The 21,435-nt window shown below is 34.6% G+C and overlaps 1 protein-coding gene across 7 annotated transcripts in view; it reads left to right on the plus strand.

Annotated features, from left to right (window-relative positions):
* The window catches only part of TFEC (transcription factor EC), a 67,683-nt gene extending 48,479 nt beyond the window's left edge, over positions 1 to 19,204 (plus strand). For 3 of the 7 annotated variants that reach the window (XM_085528851.1, XM_085529038.1, XM_085529101.1), the window contains 5 exons: positions 2,058 to 2,172; positions 3,053 to 3,109; positions 6,557 to 6,632; positions 13,242 to 13,389; positions 14,311 to 19,204. In XM_085528851.1, the coding sequence (XP_085384977.1) occupies positions 2,058 to 2,172; positions 3,053 to 3,109; positions 6,557 to 6,632; positions 13,242 to 13,389; positions 14,311 to 14,691 (777 nt within the window). In that variant the 3' untranslated portion in view covers positions 14,692 to 19,204. The remainder of the gene's footprint in view (positions 1 to 2,057; positions 2,173 to 3,052; positions 3,110 to 6,556; positions 6,633 to 13,241; positions 13,390 to 14,310) is intronic. The other 4 variants (XM_085528904.1, XM_085528981.1, XM_085529165.1 and 1 more) reach the window with 4 other exon arrangements.
* The last annotated feature ends 2,231 nt before the right edge of the window (positions 19,205 to 21,435 follow it).

A 21,435-nucleotide genomic window follows, 5' to 3' on the forward strand; every position in this document is an offset into this window, starting at 1 on the left:
GTTTCTCATGAGTTTGTGTCAAACTGTTTAGTTTGGGTTTTTCAATATTGCTTTTGATAATCTTAGAGAAGTTGTCAGCAGTATCATTCAAATTATTGTAACTTGTGTACACAAATGTGCATACCATTTAAAATATGACATATACAGTACACAAGGTCATATTCATTTCTCATTTGTTAGATTATTTGTGAGATTAATTTGTTTTCAGTAGTTACTATTTCCCAATTTACAATAGTAACCTAACCCTTATAATGGCCTTATGCAATGTCCACTGTAATTAGAGTAGGACTCACATTGACTCTCACTTTTTTTCTATCAGTATGAAATTTCTGTTTCATATTATATCAATAAGCAAAATTAGTTTACATTACTGTAGGAAGTCCTTAAACATGTCTGGAGTAAATATGAATTTACTTTTGTAATATAGTTACGCTACCACTGAAACAAAGAAAATCTAACGTTAAAGCTGCAGTGCATGCTGTAATACTTGTCAGTTTTCCTCCCAGGAATGAAACAAAGGTGCTTAACATAGAAATGTACTTAGCTTTCAAATCCTGCATATTAAACATAGCTTGTTCTTGAGTAATACTCATCTGAATTCCAAACATTCTCTTAAAAAGTATTTTCATTGAGAGATCAAATATTTAATCAGATTTTCAAAACTGACTCGATGTTTCAGTTTCTAATGGTACTTAAGAATTCTCAGTTCTCTTATGTAAAAGACATCTACAATTTATTTTAAAATGAGCATGTTATTTAAGTGTTTTCAAAAAGAATTCTGAACGCTTCATTCCATTCTGGGCTAATAGGAGAATTTAACACAAACTATGGTCTCAGAAAATTTAGTAGAATTACTACTAAAACAATAAAGCTTAGTTTCAATTTAAGAATTATTAATAAAAATATAGTGAAAAGTGCCTCTTGATAATTTCATACTAAGCAAATGATTGGGAAAATGTCTCCATTCAGAACAACTTATGGTGAGGCTGAGTCTCTACAAGAAGAGAAGTGAACAAAATATTATAAAAGATGGTTCCCAGTAGAAATGTAGTTGGTGTCTCAGTTTTTTTACCTTTAAATTTTACCTGTAAAATCCTAGGGTGTTTCAAGATGTATATTTAAATCTGTAAAAAATTGTTTTCTTCTTGGCCTGTTGGATGCAATGCAATATAACCAATATTTCATATATCATACAATGTTCAGTCATGAAATGTTGGTTATATAATCATAGAAACTTATCAGAGCCTGAACTGTACATTACTAAATGTCTTCAGACTGCTCCAAAAGTGATGCCTTCTATTTTATTATGTTGGCCCATGAATTCAGAGGTGGATATTGGTGGTATGGCAGTAGAAGTTGAACCTTCCCACCAGTATCCCACTACATTTTGTTGTTGTGCGATTGATGGAAGAAGAGGAGAATTCTGACAAAATGGTTGTCATGAATGAAGGTCAAACTATGGATGTGAACACAATGAGGTGGTGGCTGGTGCATTTCAGCAGTGGTGACAGCAACAGTGGTGATTTCTGCTGGTGTAGATTTTTACAAGTGCATTATGCAGTGCTGTTCATGTCTGGTAAAAATGCATACCTAGTGGTTAATATGTTGAAAAATAATGTTTTGTAGCTGAGGATTTGCTCTGTAACATAGATTGTGCTCTTTGTATCTGCTGTAGTTTCTGTAGAAATAAATAGGAGGGATTACTTTTGGAGTGATCTCCATATATAAGTTGTCTTGTGAAATAATTCAATTTAAATTAATATTTGGACAATCATCTAGAATCCATAGAATCTCAGAAAGTAGCTAAAAATCAGCAAGGTTATTTTTACGTTCCACCTAATTCATGTTTAAAACACCTTTGTGTTAACCCTATAATTGGATACTGTGTCATAAAAGAATTTAAAACAGACACCTTGGGGCATATTCTTCAGGGAATGTCAGTATCTTATTCAACGTTTATTTATTCTAACACTGTTTTTCTTTGTTGCTGTCTTTGTTTTTGCTTTGTTTGTTTTCTCCCTCTTTCTTCTTTTTCTTTCCTCCCACTCCTCCTTAAGCTATCTAGCAGCATTTTGGATATATATAACAGTGACCAGGGAATGGCACCAGCTAATATGAGTCTCACAAATGCTTCTTGTCCAGCTAATCTACCAGTAAAAAGGGAACTCACAGGTAAAAGAACTTTGATATTTTAACATTTTATAACTACAAGAGTGATGATGTTTCTCTTAAAAGTTGAACAAAAGTTCAAAAGTTCATTTCCTGAGAATTTTTCAGTGTGAAGTTTCATTTATGGAAAAGGACAGTGACCATGCAGAAATGTTTTCTCTCTGTTCTTCTCTTTAGCACTTATGAAATGTTTGTCCTGTAGTTTTTATGAACATCATGCTTCTAATAAACTAAAATATTTTAGGAAACATAGGGAATTCTTCTGCATGTTGGCTGCTGATCAATGGTGTAAATAAATTATCATCCATTAAATTTGTTCCAGAGTACAACAAATGGTTCTTTTAAAAGCTCACAATAAGTCTATTCAAGGTAAATTTATGTTAGTGGATTAACAACTTTAAATGTTACATTCAGTTAATCCAAAGAATGCTAACAACTGTGTAGAGTTTATTAGTGTCACTCAGAGAAAACAGTGAGTTTGTTCAATATGAGTTATCTTAGAAATCTGATTAACTCTTGCATTATGGGATATGCAAATCCATATTCACATTAGTGTATTGTTTTATCCTGTTGTAAAAGTACAGAAAATTGGAGAAAAATAGTCCTTTACACCATTTCTATATTCTTAAATAAAAATTCTTCCTTACTGAATATCTTAACTAACCTGCCAGACTTAGCTCAAAAATTGAATACTGGTAGAATATAGATTTGCTTATGATTTTATTTCATAATAATAATAATAATTAAAAAAAAAAAAAAAAAAAAAAAAAAAAGTAAAATGACCAGAAGTCTGCTTTTTGTGAAAAGAGGCCATTTTGAAATGATGATAGGATAACTGGACTTCCAATTTAAGGGCTGTTTAATAAATGTTACTTTTTGTCAGAAGCAGATACGCGAGCAATGGCCAAGGAGAGACAAAAAAAGGATAACCACAATCTCAGTAAGTATATATAATTAGTGTGTGGGGACTGCAGAACCAATATACATTAGCTACCATACCTCTGCTCATTTTCTTGATCAGCATCTTACCAGGGTTATCAAATTTAACTCAGTCTGTGAACAGCCAACCACAAAGCTTTCTTTCCCAAACTGAACTTGTCTTCTACATTTTTTCTTTCATTATGCCTCACGTGATTTTCATGAATTTCTTTACATAACGTCCCCTGTAACTACATTTTTATACTACTGTTGTATGCATATCCTATACACATCCATTTTACTTCATGTCTTTAAGAATTACAGTGCAAAATAGGCAAGAAAAGAGGCAGACAAGGAAAAAGAAAATGAAGCAGATGATCCAGGCTCCTCGTTTTTTACTTCTGAAACATCCAAGTGAGAGACTGCATCTCTCTATTGGAAACTGGAAGATAAAAGTAATAATTCAATCAATCAATCAATCAATCAATCAAAGATTTATAAACTAGCTGGTATAGTGAAGCAGACAAAGCTACGGAAACAATACATGGCAGAAGAAAATCAGGGCAAAACTGGATGACAGTCAGAGTGCTCTGACTGCTCTAGGATACTTTAAGCTTAAAACAGGGAAATTCATAGTTCAGTGTTTAAATATTAAACTTAAAAGCTAAACAATGTTTTTTGAAGTCTAGAATAGAAAAAATATACCCTTATTGCTGAAAGAGGAGTGCCTATAATATTATGTGATTGTTCCCTCTAAAGAGTAATCTAAAGCAAAAAATCAGAAGCATTCTCTTTGAAAAGTGTTGGATAAAATAGTAATGTTCTCTAGTCCTCCGTTATACTTTTGGCAGAAATAAGTCATGAAGTACCTAAATTGGTAATTTGGTAAAGTGGTAATAACCACTAATTATATCTTTGTTCTCTGGCTATTCCAGTGACATTAGAGAGAGTTATAACTTTAGTTGCATGTACCTGGAAGTGTACATCCACTGGTACACTGTGCTGGCAAACACTGCAACAACTTCCTACTACTTCGATTCTCCAGAAAGCATCCTTGTGCTCCACATTTTTAGTGGATCACAAACTAGCCATGTAGACTTTTGTGTTTGTTGCTAGCACATCTTCTCTGAATTACCACAGTAGCTGCTGCTGGTCTTGTTTGGGTAGGAATATGGACGGTCAGAGGGGAAATGTCACAGAAGCAATGCTCGCTCTCTCACTGCCTGGCAGTTCTTAGTCTTCGGAAACCTCTCTCTCTCTTATTTTACTTGATTTATTAGCCTCAATTCCTATTAGATTGTATTATATTGTGTTATCTTGTATTCCAATATCATAGTTAGTAAAATAAGTTTTCCTCCTTAGATCGTGAGGTCCTCTGGGATGTGTAGTTCTTCTCTGTTCCTCACATGATGTTATGATGTGGAATACCAACAGCAAAAATTACAAAACCATGACACAGGCAGGGAAAAATAAGACAAAATCGAAAGAAAAAGTGTCTATTTGCCTAGGATTTTTTTTCTTTTTTTTTTTTTTTTTTTTTTCTCTTTTTTAAAAATAGCCAGTGTCTCTTTCAGGACTTTTCCTCACTATAAATGTGATTCAAACTGAAACTATAATGCTGAATGTTTAATGCATATTCTTTTAACCTCACTATAACTAAAGACATGGTGTTGTTCAGTTGCAGTGTGTGTTTGCATACACTGTGTTCTCCTAAGAGATCCACCATATTTATGCTAGTGGGTTGAAAGGAGTAACAACATTACACTCAGATGGACTATAATCCTGTCTCCTGAATATGAAAATAGAAACTACAACTATTGAAATGAGTTAATTTGTAGAGCAAAATTCCTGTTTCTAGAGAGAGAAAAATATGTTGATACATTTAGCCAAGACAGAGCATTTCAGAAGGTTAAACAGTAACGTTCAGGCAGGTCTCTGAACTGAAGCCTGTAAGGGAAGTAGCTGACTGACACACCAAAGAGCCTTGCATTGGTGGGCAAGAAAGAAGATCTCTGTGTTCTGGCAGAAGGAAAGGACTACAAGTGAACTACGTGGTGAACTGAATCTGCAAGTGATACACAGATATGATTGTGAGAGGTTGAAGTCAGCCTAGGAAGACCCAGAAGGCATCCCTTGATTGCCTTCTTCTAATACTATCCCTTGATTGCAGTCTTCTAATTCAGCCATCCCGGGTTGTAAGGATAGGGTTTTTGTACCAGCATTCGAAATTAAGATGTTAATCTTGAAGTGCACATCTCCATGTATGAATGTAAAGGAACTTTTAGCATTCTGCTTGTTCAGATCCTACCTATTCAGTGAAGTTTGTATTGGGTCAAAGTACCATGTGAAGAAAGCAGACAGAAGTGCAAGATCACACCAGTAGGACATTTGCAAGTACCACAGCCATACTCCTGTCATTCTTCCTCCTCATTTTTCTTTCTTTATTTATTTTTTCTTCTCCCTGGTAGAAAAAGTATAATTTGCTATCTATAATTTGCTATTCTATGAGGATTTCCATGCTGTATCTCAGTTTAGGCTACCCTGGAGCTGGAAGTCCTGAGTAGCTGGCCATTCCATGTACAACAGGATCTGCATTAGAGCATGTGAACCAATGATGTTTCTAACCTGTTAATCGCAGCCTTATAATTGTCTTACTATGTTATCTAGATTGTAACAGACTTACTGCATTTACAGAACATTTGTATAACATCTCCAATATGTCCTAGGCACTTTTTTTTTCCTCACTGAATATACTTTCTGTGTACTGAATATAATTTCTGTGTACCAGAAATCCCTCGAAGTTATGAGATGTCCTTTTGGGCCACTGAAAAATATCATATTTCTATATGTATTTGTAGCTGGAGAAAACCTTGTGAGAAAGCACAAGGTAAAGAAGTTTCTCTACATTAGTTAAATGGAGGCAGAAAGGTGACAAGACTTTTCTGTGCACATACTCCTGTCTAGATACCAGTATGTCAAGAAACTGGACTGAGCACAAAGAGGGAGAACTACATTTAAGAATCACAGAATTACAGAATCACATAATGACTGAAGTTGGAAGGGACCTAAGCAACTTATCTGCTCTTTATCTTTTTAAATAAACTTCAAATAAAGATACCATACATAGTCTTTTTCTTTTTTTTATTTTTTTCCTTTCAATTTAAATATAACTTTTTAGTTGTTCAAATAGTGTTTTTCTTCATTTTCTGAATATTATTGTAAAATTTATTGTAAATATTATCGTGTGGTCCTTCACAAAAGGAAACAGGTGTGCTGGATATTAAATGTTTCTGGAACATAATCCATTTCTATGAAGAGAGATGGCTGCTATATAAGTCTTCTCCATGGTTTACAGTGCTGAGAATTGTAGATAAAAAGATAACAAAGCAGTTAACCATGGTCTGTAGCAAGAGTTCTAACAAAATGTGAATATTTCACCATTAAAATAGTAACTGTTTCTTTTTAACAGTTGAGAGAAGAAGAAGGTATAACATTAATTACCGAATCAAGGAGCTTGGCACACTCATCCCCAAGTCTAATGATCCGTGAGTTCAACAGTCTTTCCTATAATAATGTTTATTATTTAAATACAGGAAAAAAACAGAGTTGCATACTGGCCGTAGGACTGACTGATGTAATACAGAATGGTTTGTGCCAGGCCACTAGCTTGGATCAGTCCATTAATAACAAAATTCTGGCAGATTTCTGGTGCCTGTTGGGAAAACTTATTTTAAATGATAATAAAATAAAAACAGTATGGAGATGTCACACATCAGAAACACGGAGTAGGGAAAAGATAAACAAAAAACACCACAAGCCTGTGTGATGCCTCTGGAGAAAAAAGGAATGATACTTTCAGCCCTCACCATGGGCCCTCTAGTGGGATAAGACAAAATATGTGCTGTCACTGTGTGCCTTTTGGCTAAGCAAAATAAAGAAATACAATATTAAAAGTCATGTTAAGGGACTGTAGGTTGAGCATTTTTCAGAAGTACTCCACTCTCTGCAGAAAAAATAAAATAAAATAAAAGAAGTCCTGACATGCAAGGCAAAAAATAATAATTGCTATAATAATAGCAATTTATACTAATGCGTATACTTACAGTAACACAAAATGCACATTTCTTAAACTGTACCTGCATTTCCTTAAAGCTTGTATTTGTCATCAATTTAAAAAAAAAAATCTGCCTCAGTAGGAAATGCTATGGTAGGATTAGCAGTAACAATTCAGTGGGATATTTAATGCTAGACTTCAGCCTTAGATATTTTATGTCGCTCTGGGAAGACTTAAGACCATGTTTGTATTTTGCATAAAATTGATTATACAGATTTGTTCTTTATCATTTGCATGTCAGTATGGGCTTGCACAATACTTAGAAGGAAAGCATCTATTGATATTTCAGCTTTTTGTTTTCTTCAGGACTAAGAAACTTTTGATTATGTTAAGGATTTCTATAAGGCTAAAAAGCTCTTTAAGATTAGATATATACAAGATTGGCATAAGTAGACATTTTGAGTGAAATCAACAGAGAGAAAGTTTACATGCCACTGCTATTTTAGAGAATTCACAAACTCTTTTCATTCTACAGCATCCATTCAAGATTAGATAAATTGTACATTCTTGTTATTAATATAGATCTGAGTGTTACGGAGTGCTAAAATAAAAAAGTACTTTAAGTGTCTAAATAAATTTTTGGACACTTCTGATCACCTGCAAACACACACTGGTAAAATAATTCTAATTTTGATGGTATATCTTTCAGTATTCAAAACCATTTGGGCAAGTAATTGAAAGATTTCTCAGGAAAACAGTGGATGGCACTGTTGGTTTGCAGCTATAAAGCGATGATGGAAGCAAGTTATATTGCAATTAGAAATGAGTATGAGGTACAGTTTCCAGTTGTAGCTTTGATTACCTACAGAGGTGCTTCAGTTACATGCTTTTGGTCTGGATTCCAGTTTTATTTAGGAATTTGTTCAAATTGTTAATCAGTCATTTATACTGTACTTAATATGAATGCTCTAGATCTGCAATTTTGTTCCAGTAAGTGGATGATGGATACTACTTACTGATTTTAGTGATGTATCCTTGGATCGAAGTTTCAGAAAAATATCCCGAAGGCATCACCTTTTCTTTTTTTAGTCTCCAGTCTCATGATTGTGTCCAACAGAGCCTTGGTCCTATAATAGCTTATGTCTGCAAAAGAGAAGTTTGTTCTAGGTTCTGAGGATTGCTGTCTTCAAAAGGCTGGTAATTGGTGCGATTTTTGAAAATGGGCCTATTTTAAAGCATTTATGGTGGTATTAAGAAGAAAGAAGCATCAAATATGCTGGACAGATTGAAAGATGAAGTTATAATGTAGTTTTGATGCAGTTTGGTGCCAAGTTAAATTCATCTGAGGAAGTGTCAATACATGCTTAATACATATTTGTAAGAGGAAATAAATCAGTTTGACCATGTTTTGTTGGCTGAACAGATCAAAATTATTTATTTCTATTATCACTCTGTGTTGACAAGTCGTAACTCAGAGTCCTTACCTTCTCTTTCAATTACTTTTTTTTTCCTTAGAACACCCTGTTGTGCCCCCAGTCTGACCTCCTTTTCCTTCAAAGAAAGAGGTGTATCAGCTCTTACAATATTTTATTTGTAACATTTTATCACACATAGCATTTTCACCTCATATATTGATTTTAAAGTATTCTTCTTATAGTGGGAATTTGGCTGTAAAAGGAAAAACCTTACTGATGCTTGGACTAATGACAATGAGACAAATCAGCATTTGCATTGAAGAGCAAATACTGCTTTAACTAAGTCATTGTGGTTAGCATGCCTGTCCCAGGTGACTTGCTTCAATACGACTATGTTCAGACTCGGGAGTAGAAAAGGGTATTTTTGATGCTATTTGGAAATCTTTTATGATTCATATTTCTCAGAAGTTTTTTGTTTGTTTTTATTTTATTTTACTTTTGTTAGTTATATGGTGAACTTGTTTGGCTCCTACAGAGCCTCTACAGGGACTTGCTTTTGAAGATCTTAAATCCCTATTCTCTTCCTTTCCTCTTTATTATTTTTCAATTTAATGATGATAACTATAGATTATATTACTTGAATGTTTTAAGTTCACTTCATCAGCATTATAAAACAGAGATAAGTTGCAAAGAACTTTGCCTCCTTTGTTTAATTTTCATTCCTTAGATAGCTAAGTGATAAATGTTTCAGAAATGCAAAACTCCTGGAAAAAAATAAAAAATAAAAAAGGCCCAAAATTTTAGTCATATTTTACAAAAAACCAAAACCTTTTTTTTTTTTTTTTTTGCTTGTTTTAGTTATACTTAATTTTACATTCTGGATTTCTTCACGTTCAGCCTTTCAAAATCCAGTGGTTAACATGACTTTACACTGTAATAGAGTTGTGGGGGTGCCAACTCAAGAACTGTTTTAGGTAGCTAGACTGGAATTGTCAGAAATACTGAGAAAAGACATCTTTCATTTATGAATTCTTGTCATACTACCAAACCAAGATGCTAAAAGAACCTCTAAGTATTTGGACAGAATTAGTAGATTGCTCTCACTCTGTTTGCTCTGTGCACTTGTTCCTGATGTTTTTTCTGTAGTCTGTGGACAACCCTCTAAAGGCTGGCACGGCCTCATTTCTTGTAAAGGGAAAGCTTGTGTACACTCAAGCTATTAAAAAACAGAAACTTGCTGCCTCTTTCAGGAGAATACGCTCGGTAATTGTATAGGTCATCAAAACAGGTGCAAAGTCCTTCAGAGTGTTTCTTTGAACAAGCTCAGTTTAAAACTAATTTCTTAGAAGTAGAAAAATAAATGGTCTGCAAACATAGTTCCAACTTCACAGATGTATTTGTTATTATTAACTTCTCTGCAGCTAGCAAACTCTGTAACTACTACCCGCTTCCAACCTTTGTTTTCATTACTTAGTTTTAATCTTAGAAGATCAGTTGCTTATGTCCCTCCTTCATGTGTTCTTCAAATGTGAAAGCTAGTGAAGCTCCTTTGACTTCAGCAAAGATACTCTAATGGAAGCAATTTGAAAATTAGTCTAATGGCTATATTTTGTGTTTTTTTTTTTTCTTTTCTTCTAAATGAGCAACTTTTCCACATGAAAGTTTCACTAAATTTCTGGGCCAAATTGTTTCATAGAGAGATTTAGCTGACAAACTTAAGAGGAGGTAGGGTTCAGAGACTACTAAAACATGATGTGTATTTTACTTACTTGCAACTTTTTCATGCCAATCATATTAAGTGTGGTAGAACTCTGTTAATTAAATTAATGTGTGTAACTTGCTTAAAGTTTCAAATTATTGTAACGTGTAGAAAGACACAAAGACACAGTCCTCCTTTGCAGATCTTTATTGATGCTTAGACCTGTTCAATTCCTTACTGCTCTCAGCTGACTTGTTTCACATGTAGACTTTCCCACGTCTCAGTATTTGTAGAACAGAAAGTATACAAAAAAACCAGCAACAAAAAAATTTAAAAAGTTAGGATTTTTAGAAGCAGTGAAAGAGTAAACATGCACTCACATATGCATGTGTACACATACCTATAATATCTGATATACAAATGGCAATTAGGAATAACTCTATTCTTGCATCAGATGTGTTAGTGCATACTGACCAATAGGCATGTTGTACATCATTGTTCTTTCAGTACACACATTCATCACTTCAGTAGAAGAGGTTCAAAGTCTTTTAAGTGGTAATAACAACCACAACATTTTAATGCTAGACCATCAGAATACTTCTGCCTTTCAAATTTGTAACTGTTACAACCAATAGTATCTATACATATATGTCTCATGCTATATGATGAAATCCATCTCCTGGCAATTTGAATCTCAGAATTAGCCCTTCAGTAACAATTTAGGTGATAAGAAAATTTATCATTACAATGAATACATAAAAATTCAAATTGTCAGGACAATATGAAATAAAAGTAAGCAATAACACAGAGGTTGTCAATTATGTGTGACATTAATGAATTACATAATAAAAAGATTTCCAGTTCAATCATGAATATCTGTCTTATTCATATTTCAGCCAGAAAAACTGACCGAAAAACATTTTTGTCTATACTTGGTTTTGAATTCCCATCTCCCATGGGAGATTCCCATCTTGAAAAGTTATTCCCTTTCTATCATTAGCTCTATGTTGTGGTTTATATTGGAAGGCAGCTCAGTACCACACAGCTGTTTTTTCACACCCCACAGTGGGACGAGGAAGAGAACTGGAAACAAAATAGAATGCATGGGTTGAGATAAAAACCTTTTACTAAGACAAAGAAATTAAAAATAAATGCAATTATAAATATATATGTATATTCTCCATGTAATTAATGGCCACCCACCAGCCATCACTCAACTAACTGCTGATCAGCAGCCTGCTAGCAATGCAGCATCTCACCACCTAATTACTGGTGCCCAGCCAATTCCCAAGCAGCATCTTCCCCCACAGCCAACTGACCACAGCTTTAGAGCTTTCTGCATGCTGTGGCATGGAATAACCCCTGGCCTGTTTCCATCCAGCCATCCTGGTTTTGCCCTGAGCCATGTTCCCATGCCTTATTGGTTATGGCCCTTTGTCTAAAGAGTTGCCCAGTTCTAGTTATGTGCACATTTCTGAAGCTCCATAAGGGTTTCTCATCTGTGTAGTGCAACAGAGAAAGGCAGATAGTCTGAATCACCAGGTCCCATACCTGTCTACTGTTTGCCCTATGCATTTGGCAGAATGACAGCTACTTTGGTGGAGGTCTTCAAGAGTTCTTACCTTGAGCATTTCTTCTGAGATCCTGAATTAAAAACACAGATACTCCTACAAGAACTAAATCCATTTTGGACCACAATTTTACTTACTCCGATTGTGAATAGTGTTAGTTCTCATTAACTAAAATAACAACAGAATAATGGAAAGTGGTAACTGACAAAGATATAATTTATATTTCTTCTTGACTGTAAATATTAGTGTCTAATTATAACTATTTGTTAAATAGTTATAATTTATAGAAAGATACTTAAAAAGAATGAACCAAGTTAGTTACTTCTATACTCCAACATCAGATTCTGACTAGTTTGAATATTTTTTCCCTCTTGAGCTTGCCTCATAGGACCAAAATGTCTGAAAGTCAAGATGGTTCATTTTAAGCCATCTTGCAGTGAAATAGATAGTTTGGATTAACTAACTCTTCTAAATTTAACACAACATTAACCATTCTTGTAAAATACTGAACTTTATCAGAAATTCAAGATTTTCAACAAAATTTATTCCTATTCTAAGGCCTCTAATAAGTTTCATGAAGGAGTACATGGAAAATTAATAAATGGATATGTGAAACTCCTCCAACACATGGTATATTAGAACTAGTGTGCTGTTACTAAGACTTCTTGTAATCTAGTAGTTAAACCATGATTTTCTGAATGGGAAATGGGTTAAATTTTATTTGTTTGGAAATATTTTTACTATGATTTGGAATCTGGCATGTATTTTTGAACTTTAACCTCATTTATATTGTTCCAAACTTGCTGAAAGGGCTTAAGCAATATTTCTTGTCATTAAGCAAAAATTTTTATCATACTTTTGCCATTATGGTTACCAAACCACTATTTGTCTGGTCTGTCATCAATGAAGAGTGTCATTCAGCACAGATCTTTTTTTTCTTTTTTCTTTTTTTCTCAACAAGCTTAAAAGCAACCTCATTAGTAAGTCGGGTAAAAAGAGTAGTATATTTGAAATGATCTTTAAAAATTTAGGCTTAAGTCCTCAGTAATGTATATTTCCTAGTTCATTAATGCAGAAATACTGCACATAGATTTTAATCTTAGAGTTAATAATAAAAGCAATTTTCACTAAAAATATAAAAACTGTAATGGTAGAATCATGATATTGCATTTAGCTCTCCCACAAAAAGTCACTTTATTACTTTCTTTTGACACTTATTTTCATTCTGGGATTAATTTTACTATATAAGGGCTTCTTAACTATTCTATTAAAATTTCCATTCAGAAGCAATAATATCTAAGAGTGAATAATAGTCATGTAAATCATTATTTCATATTAATGTAAAAGATTTTGTAAGTTCTTATGAATTCTGCTGACATGCACAATTGTGAAAAGGTTATCTCTACATTCTGCAGTGATATGCGCTGGAACAAAGGAACTATTTTAAAAGCATCAGTGGAGTACATCAAGTGGCTACAAAAAGAACAACAGAGAGCCAGAGAATTAGAACACAGACAGAAGAAATTAGAGCATGCTAACAGAAGACTTCTACTTCGAATCCAGGTCTGTATGAGAGAGTTGCTATGAACTTCAAAGCTTTCTCAGTATTCCTACCTCATCCAATTTTATTAATCTATATCATTTTTTCCCCAGATGCCACTCAGTGTAAAGGCGTTGGTTTTCCCTGTTTATTGCTGTGTAGATTTGAGGAAGGGGTATATTTTCATATTTCTAGGAAATTCCTGTGATTATTATGCCTTACATAATGGAACATGTGGAAAGTAATTAAAGTATTTGTACAAACAGTATATATTATAGACTAGGAAGGACAAACAGGAAAGAAAAAGGTAAATCTCTTCGTGCTTAAAAAATCAATACTGGACTTAAAATTCCTTTCTGTGTTTTCATTTTCTTTTGTATTTCACATTAAAGTTCTTTAGGTGTAGTGTGCCATGTTAGATCTGCTCATGACAAATGAACATGATGTGGTGGTGGAAATCATATATGACTATACACACATGTGATGGTGACTTAGCTAAACAAAAAATCAATCGTCTCATGTATTGTAATTTTCAGCAATGTCTGTGTATCATGAGAAACATGAAGTAAAATATTCTCTGCATCTCTGGATATCAGTGCACTAAAAGTTTGCAACAGTTTTCTGTCACTTTTCTTAGGTAAAGTAGGCAATGGTTTCAGAAAACCTCACATGCCTCTTACATTCACAGAGGAGAGCTGTTCAATGATGAAAATCGAATTAAAAAGAAAACTAACTGATGGCTCAATGCAAATTTTCATAGATTAACAATTTTGTATTTGAAAACATAGTCTCACAATTGGACAAGAGAAATTTGCATGTATGATCTGTATGTTTATTGTGATAGTTCTGAGGACATTATTTATCTTCCAAAGTCATTATCAAATTATCCTGGGCTTTTTCTTATTATTATTATTCGTTTATCTGTTAATTTTTCTTTTCTTTAGGAGCTAGAGATCCAGGCACGTGCTCATGGCCTTCCAATCATGTCTTCACTCAGTGCAGTAGATTTAGCTGCTCAGGTCATCAAGCAACATTCATATCCAGGGGAGAACTCTGTAGACTACTCTCAGCAAATGCCTCTGGCTCATGAACCAAATTCTGATGTTTGTGATGGGTCTACAGCCTTTTCTGATCCACTTTCCCACTTCACCGATTTGTCCTTCAGCGCAGCTTTAAAAGAGGAGCAACGACTAGAGGAAATTCTATTGGATGACACAGTATCACCATTTGGAGCAGACCCGCTCTTGTCCTCCACATCCCCAGCTGCATCAAAAGAGAGCAGCAGGAGAAGCAGCTTTAGCACAGATGATGGGGATGATTTATAAAAGCAGAAAGGGCTTCACACTTCCTTAAACCACTTGCTAACAGACTGAGTTGAACATAAGCATGATGTGTGTGCTTGTTCCAAATACAAATATGGAGAACCACTGTGAAGATAACGGGCACAGTTTAAATCAGCATTTACTTCACAGGAAAAGGAGATATACATGGATTCTGATCACTTTGCCCCAGATTCACATCATCTGTCCACACCTGACATTTGCACAAATTTTTCTTCCTGGGAAAACTTTTTTACTATTGTTTCATGACTTTTCACAGCAATATGAAAATGCTTTCCACAAAAGAAATATCCATGTTACACAAATGTGTTCAGACTCTGTCTCCAATCTGCATTCACGTTTATCTGTTATATTTGTGATGTTTCGTAATTTGCTATTTTTTTATAACAATGATAATATTGTGATAAAAATTCTACAAAACTTGAGAAGCAGTAGGAAAGTATGGAAACTGGGAACTATAGAGTGGTACGTGTTTTAAAATCTGAAAAAACAAATAGTAATTAATTTGCACAAGTGAAGTGAGCATGAATTTAAAACCGCATAGACTTCCCATTAGAATGAGAAAATCCATTAATTTTTTTTTCTAAGAATCCAGATTTTGGTTTTTATTTCTAATGTCATTTGTAGAAAAAGGTCAGACTTTTAATATATATTGTAATGATACAGAAGAAAAATGGAAACTAATGTTACAGAAACACAAAAATGGTGACGTTACAGTAGAAAGTGTTTAGAAAGGCTATGCGGATGTACGAGACTGAACAAAGATATTCCACCTTACCATTAGCACAATTTAAGACAAGTACTACTGGTAAATGTGCTGTGTCAGCTGCCTATTCCAAGAATAATTAAGTTGTATCCTTCTTTATGTGGAAGAGATCAGAATACAGATATGCGACAGTGTGCTTCTGGACAGTGCTTCCAGAGCTTTTTGGAAGCACGCTTATCCAGATCTATGCCTTTGAATTGTTTGTGAATGGAAGGAAATGTCCAGATTTCCATTACAAACACTGGAACTAAAATAATTCAATTTCAAATTTACCTTTGAAGTCACTATAGAGAAGCAAGTAAAACTTGAAATCAATGGAGAAAGTCAGAAGACATGATGTGTTACAGTGTTTTCCATAGATTGCCGTAGACATTCACAAAATGTGTTTTGATGACTTAGTACAGGTAGATGGTGAAATAATCTATATTCACTATATTTCACTATACATAGTGAAATTCTGAAGAATGTTGTATTTTCCTGGAGTACACTAAGTGTAGCCACTCTAGTTGTAATATTAATACATAGAAAATAAGCTAGCACAAGTTCTCCATTGCTCTTCTTCCACTGGAACCAAAAGAGCATATTTGGGAGTTCTCAAACAATTCAAAATATATTTCAAATGTATGTGTTAAGTTTTGCAGTCACAGAGCCCTGCTCAATGTCCCAGAAATTTTGCATGATTAGAAACAAAGAAGAAAATGGATTGCTGTTTGTGTTAATGGTATAAATGTATTTGAACATACTTTTCAAGAACTAAGCCTTTACTTCCTCCTATTGCTTCTTCTGTTATTCGTACCTGAGGTCTGATTTATCTGGAGCTGGAGCCCATTCCTGACCAACCTGTGGTTACAAAACATTGTGGTGCTTCCAATTTTGAGAGAATATATATGTTCATAGGAAACTCATGGATATCTATTAGCCTGTGTAAACAATTCTTATGTAAGATGAACAGAGCAGAAGTATCTTCTTGTGGAGTATGTGTGGGTTCCCAGAAAGGCCAGCACAAAACTGGTCCTCTTACAAGGCTCTGATACACTTCCACTGTATGATTAAGATTTTTTTTTTTCTTTTTTCTTTTTTCTTTTTTTTCCCATTTTTATTTCTACATGGAGGAAAGGAATGGGAAAACAAATTAATATTAACCAAAATCAATCGACTCCAATATTTTAATTGGAGTGCTTCCTTAAATTACACTCAACAGAACTTGCTTTGTTATAGTTATTGTAAAAACAAGCTAAATAGTCATTGAAATTGGCGTTCATATAAAAAAATACGATGAATTGAAAGTAAAATTTGTGCCCACATTGTGTCTAGTGTAGGATGTGTATTGTCCATGTCAGCTAATGAAAGGAAGGGATACTTGACATCAGATGCCATTTGTCCTTGTACTGTTTCTACTATATTGGTTATAAATATACCAGTGTGTATTGCTCATAATGGAGAAAAAGAAATTAAATATGAATGTATTACATGATTTTCCCATTGAACTTTTACATGGGAGTTAGGCCACAGTTCTGAACTATACTGACTTCAAATAACATCTTGAGTTTCATGACTATTATAAGGACTGCTCTAAAAAAAACATTTAGTGCATCCATTAAATGTTTTAAAGTTGGTTTTCATTCTTCTGGCAATTGCTTTAGTCTGAAGCACTAGATGTTTCTTTTTCTTCCAGCTTGAGAAACCTAACAGGAGGTAGGAATTGCTCCTTCTGCAGTACACTGTATTCCACCTGTCATTAAGCACACTCAAGCTGCCTTCATTCACACACAGTTTCCTGCACCTCCCTCCCCCCAAACACTAAATGTATCCTTTATGTGTGTATTATGATTATGCTGTTTCACTACCATTACACTATTTTCTAGAAGGAAGTGATCATTAGTACTTTCACTAATAACGACCTGTATTACACCATCGTCCTTGAAATTAAATGGTGATACAGGCTACCAGAAATGATAAACTAGGGCACCACATAGGTGATGATGAAGGTGTTGGTGAAATCTTTGTGAGGGTAATGGTATCCCAGGCTGTTTTGAATAAGCATCCCCTCTCCCACCTTGATGCAGTGACACCACTGTGCAGCTGGGAAAGCTGCTGGAGACAAGCAGAGCACAGTGCCTTCCGGCTTGTGCAGAGGAAAAAGATTGCATGACTGCAGTGACAAACCCTGGTGTCCCTCCTCAGGCAGAATTTCTTTCCTGTCCATGAGAGTTTTACTGGACTAAAATGTGGTGCACGCAAAGCACATTCTTAGCTCTTCCCCATATAGATCCGTTTAATGAAATCCCATGAAAGAGATGCATAATTTGTCTGTGGCTCTGCGTCTAGAAAAGAATTTAAAGATGTACAGAGTTTGACCTCAAGCAGGGCAGGGGGTTAGGAGAACTGGCTATTTTTGTCAAAATGTATTAAATGATAAATGATGAATTCTTTCTTGTTTTCAGTAGCAGCTGTTCAGAGCTGGTGGACATGTTCTTGCAGAATACACAAACTAGCAGACTGATAATTACACAAAAGGAAAAGGGAGCTGCAATATTAACATCCTGTTTAATTCATGAAATGGATATAGATACTATCCTAAGAACAGAAACTTAGATTATTTCACTGGGCATAGCGTAGTTGGTGTGAAAACTACAGCAAGTGCAAATGGTTCTAACAAACAGAATATGGTTGTTTTACCTAGTAAAGTATCTAAATATAATTCACTCATTTAATCTTAATAAGAACACTGGTACTGTAATACCTTTTGACTTTAATAGGGCTGTATATATGAATGGAGGATGTAAAATTATTGTAATTTAAAATTATGTTAAGTCTCTTAGATAAGTAAAGGCATTTACATTACTATTATGAGACTGTAGAATATTTTTGTAATAATTGCTATTTTTCATTGTTAACCATATAGTATCTTGTTTTCTAAGTCAATGTATGCAGACAAAACGTACTTTATTACACGCTGTATATGCAATCTTTTTCAAATTGCATTTTATACAGGCTGGTATTTTATGTTTATTATATGAATACAATTAAAGGACTGAAATTAAAACATCTCTTTATACTTCCCTTGTGAAATTTCACTACCCAGTCCCACGAAGAATACCTTCAGAAGACAATATAATAACATCCTCTAAGAGCACCTGAGATATTGAACAGACAAAACACTTCACAACTGCCAAACATTTAGTCCATTATGATGCATCATGATCCAGTAGCCTCCCATTAATAAAAATAATTGATACATTCTTTAATATGGTCTCCTGCCATCTGCTTATTCCTGCTGCTAAGTCTTTGATTTATGGAAAGTGTTTTCAGAATGTTGCAAAATTGCTGGCAGGCATGATGATATCAGTTAAATCACTAAGAAGCTCAACAAAAACCTTTTAATGTACTAGATGTTCCCCAGACAATCTAGGATAAACAGAATATTGTATCTTAAGATGTAAAACATTTTTTTTTTTTTTTTTAAAGCTGATAATTAGGTAGCATTTTGGCACTAAAATATATTCTTACTTAATAAATTGAGTAAGGATTTGGGTTGCTTTTTGAATTCCTAATATCAAAAGTGCTGCTTTCATTTCAGTATATTTGGTGCTTTCCGTGCATGACATGATGCAAATACTGTTAAGTGGTAACACATATTTCACCTACAGTTCTGTGATAGCTCATTTGTCTCTTGTATAATGGTGCTTATTGTTTATGTACATCAGATAAACATTTTATTTGTAATAAAAATGGTCTGCAGAATCATTATTTCATCAAATCAACAACAACCATATCAGCATTAAAACAGAATAATATCATAAATATTATTTAAAGTCCAGTGATTAGCCACTGAAGGAAGCTTTGCTTTTTTTTCTGCACATTTATTATGCACTTAGGATTTGATCATAAAAGATATTCAGTTCCTTGTGAGGGACTCAGTTCCTTTGTGAGGGACTGAGAGCCCTCAGTTCACTTTGAAGAGAGGCAACAAGCAGCCTGTTGCAGGATCAGATTCCTAATGGCTGAATAAACAGCATCAGAAAATAAAATCAGAAGTTATTTCAAAGATCAGAAAAACATTGCTTGATTAAAAGTAGTGATATTTGTAATTGAGAGACAAACAGATTTGATGTCAGCATCATTTGTGCTGACAGCCAATCAGAGATTAGAGTAAAATGTATGAAGTTGTGATAATTATCAGACCAGAAGTCTAATTATAAAGGACGCTACGGTAGTGAAGTATGCTAAGGCTTATTGGTTAAATCACTAGTACCCATCAAGTTAAATATATATCAGTTTCATTAATTGGCAACCACAAGACAAGTGTTCTATATTCAGGGTGGTGATGATTTTGATATAATCCACCACATTGTGGTTAAGTATATGATTCATGTAATAAGAAAAAGGTGCCTCCAGGCTATTGTTCCTAGCATGGATTAAAATTTACATATTGCTTCTCCTTATGTCAAAACATCTGGTGCCTGCAAATGCTAACATTTCGTTTAAAAGTTTCACAAGATAGGAAAAGTGGATTGGAAACATTGCCTGTGAATCATTCAAGCATTATAATGGAATAAGAGGCTGAGTTATGAACAGGCAGATTGAACAATAGTATAGTCAAGGAGATTCATATGCTTATGAGTTTGATAGATAACACTTTATACAAGGAGGGGAAATGCCCAAATAATACAAAATAATGTTTGGGAGTATTTTCTTTTTTTTTTTTAGTGTCATTGAAATATATCATGTCAGTTCCTTTCCAAATATATATATATATATATATATAAATAGCATCCATGTGCATAATTGGATGCTCTTTAATTTTTCTATCCAGAAATATATATTATATAACTATATCAGGGTGTACATCAAGGTATATCTCAAAAGTTTTGGATGACCAACTATCCTAATGCTCTTAACTGCCTGAAAAACCAACCAGTCCTTTTATCAGTACCTAGACTTAAGATCTTTTTTCCCATTGATTTCTAAATAGAACATTGGGTATTAATTTTCAGGTATAAAGAAAGAAATTTTCTGGTGCTAGATTACCTGAAAAGCCCCAACACAGAATCACAGAGTCACAGAATTGCCTGTGGGTCCTCAAGTATCATGAATCTCCATTCCCCCTGCCACAGGCAGGGCGGCCAAATCCACATTTAATACTAGACCAGGATTCCCAGGGCCCCATCCAACTTGGCCTTGAACAACTCCAGGGATGGGGGTATCCACAACCTCTCTGGGCAGCCTGTGCCAGTACATCACCACTCTCATAGTAAAGAACTTCCCCTTACATCCAACCTAAATCTTCTCTCCCTCAACTTAAAACCATTTCTCCTTGTCCTGCTGTGTTCTGCTCTTTCAAAGAGTTGACTCTCCTCCTGTTTATAAGCTCCCTTTAGGTACTGGAAGGCTGCAAATAGGTCATCCCACAGCCTTCTTTTCTCCAGGCTGAACAAGGCCAGCTCCCTGAGTTTGTCTTTGTAGGGGAGGTGCTCCAGCCCCCTGATCATCTTTGTGTCCCTCCTCTGGACCCTCTCCAACAGTTCTCTGTCTTTCTTGTACTGGGGGCACCAGACCTAGACACAGTACTCCAGATGGGGCCTCAAAAGGACAGAATAGAGAGGGACCTCTGTGTCCCTGCTAGCCACACCTCCTTTGGTGGAGGCCAGGATACCATTTGCTTTCTGAGCTGCAAGAGCACACTGCTGGCTCATGTTAAGTTTTTCATTACGGGCTGCTGAAATTAGTGGAGGCCCTCTGTGTGAAAGGAGGCAATGAAGATAATATTTTCCATGAATATTACCCAGAGTACTTTCCTCTACTGGCATCCAAGGAATAGATAGCAGTGCATGTCTATCCAATGCAGATGGTGATGATACATTCTATTTATTTGCAATGTTCGTGCCTTCAGTGTCCACATGATTCCAAATTACTTAAATTTAGCATACTGTATTTGGAAAAAAATTGTTAGGTAAATATTT

This window comes from Coturnix japonica, chromosome 1 (assembly GCF_054131305.1).
Source record: "Coturnix japonica strain WE chromosome 1, WE-NBRP24, whole genome shotgun sequence".
Taxonomy (NCBI): Eukaryota; Metazoa; Chordata; class Aves; order Galliformes; family Phasianidae; genus Coturnix; species Coturnix japonica.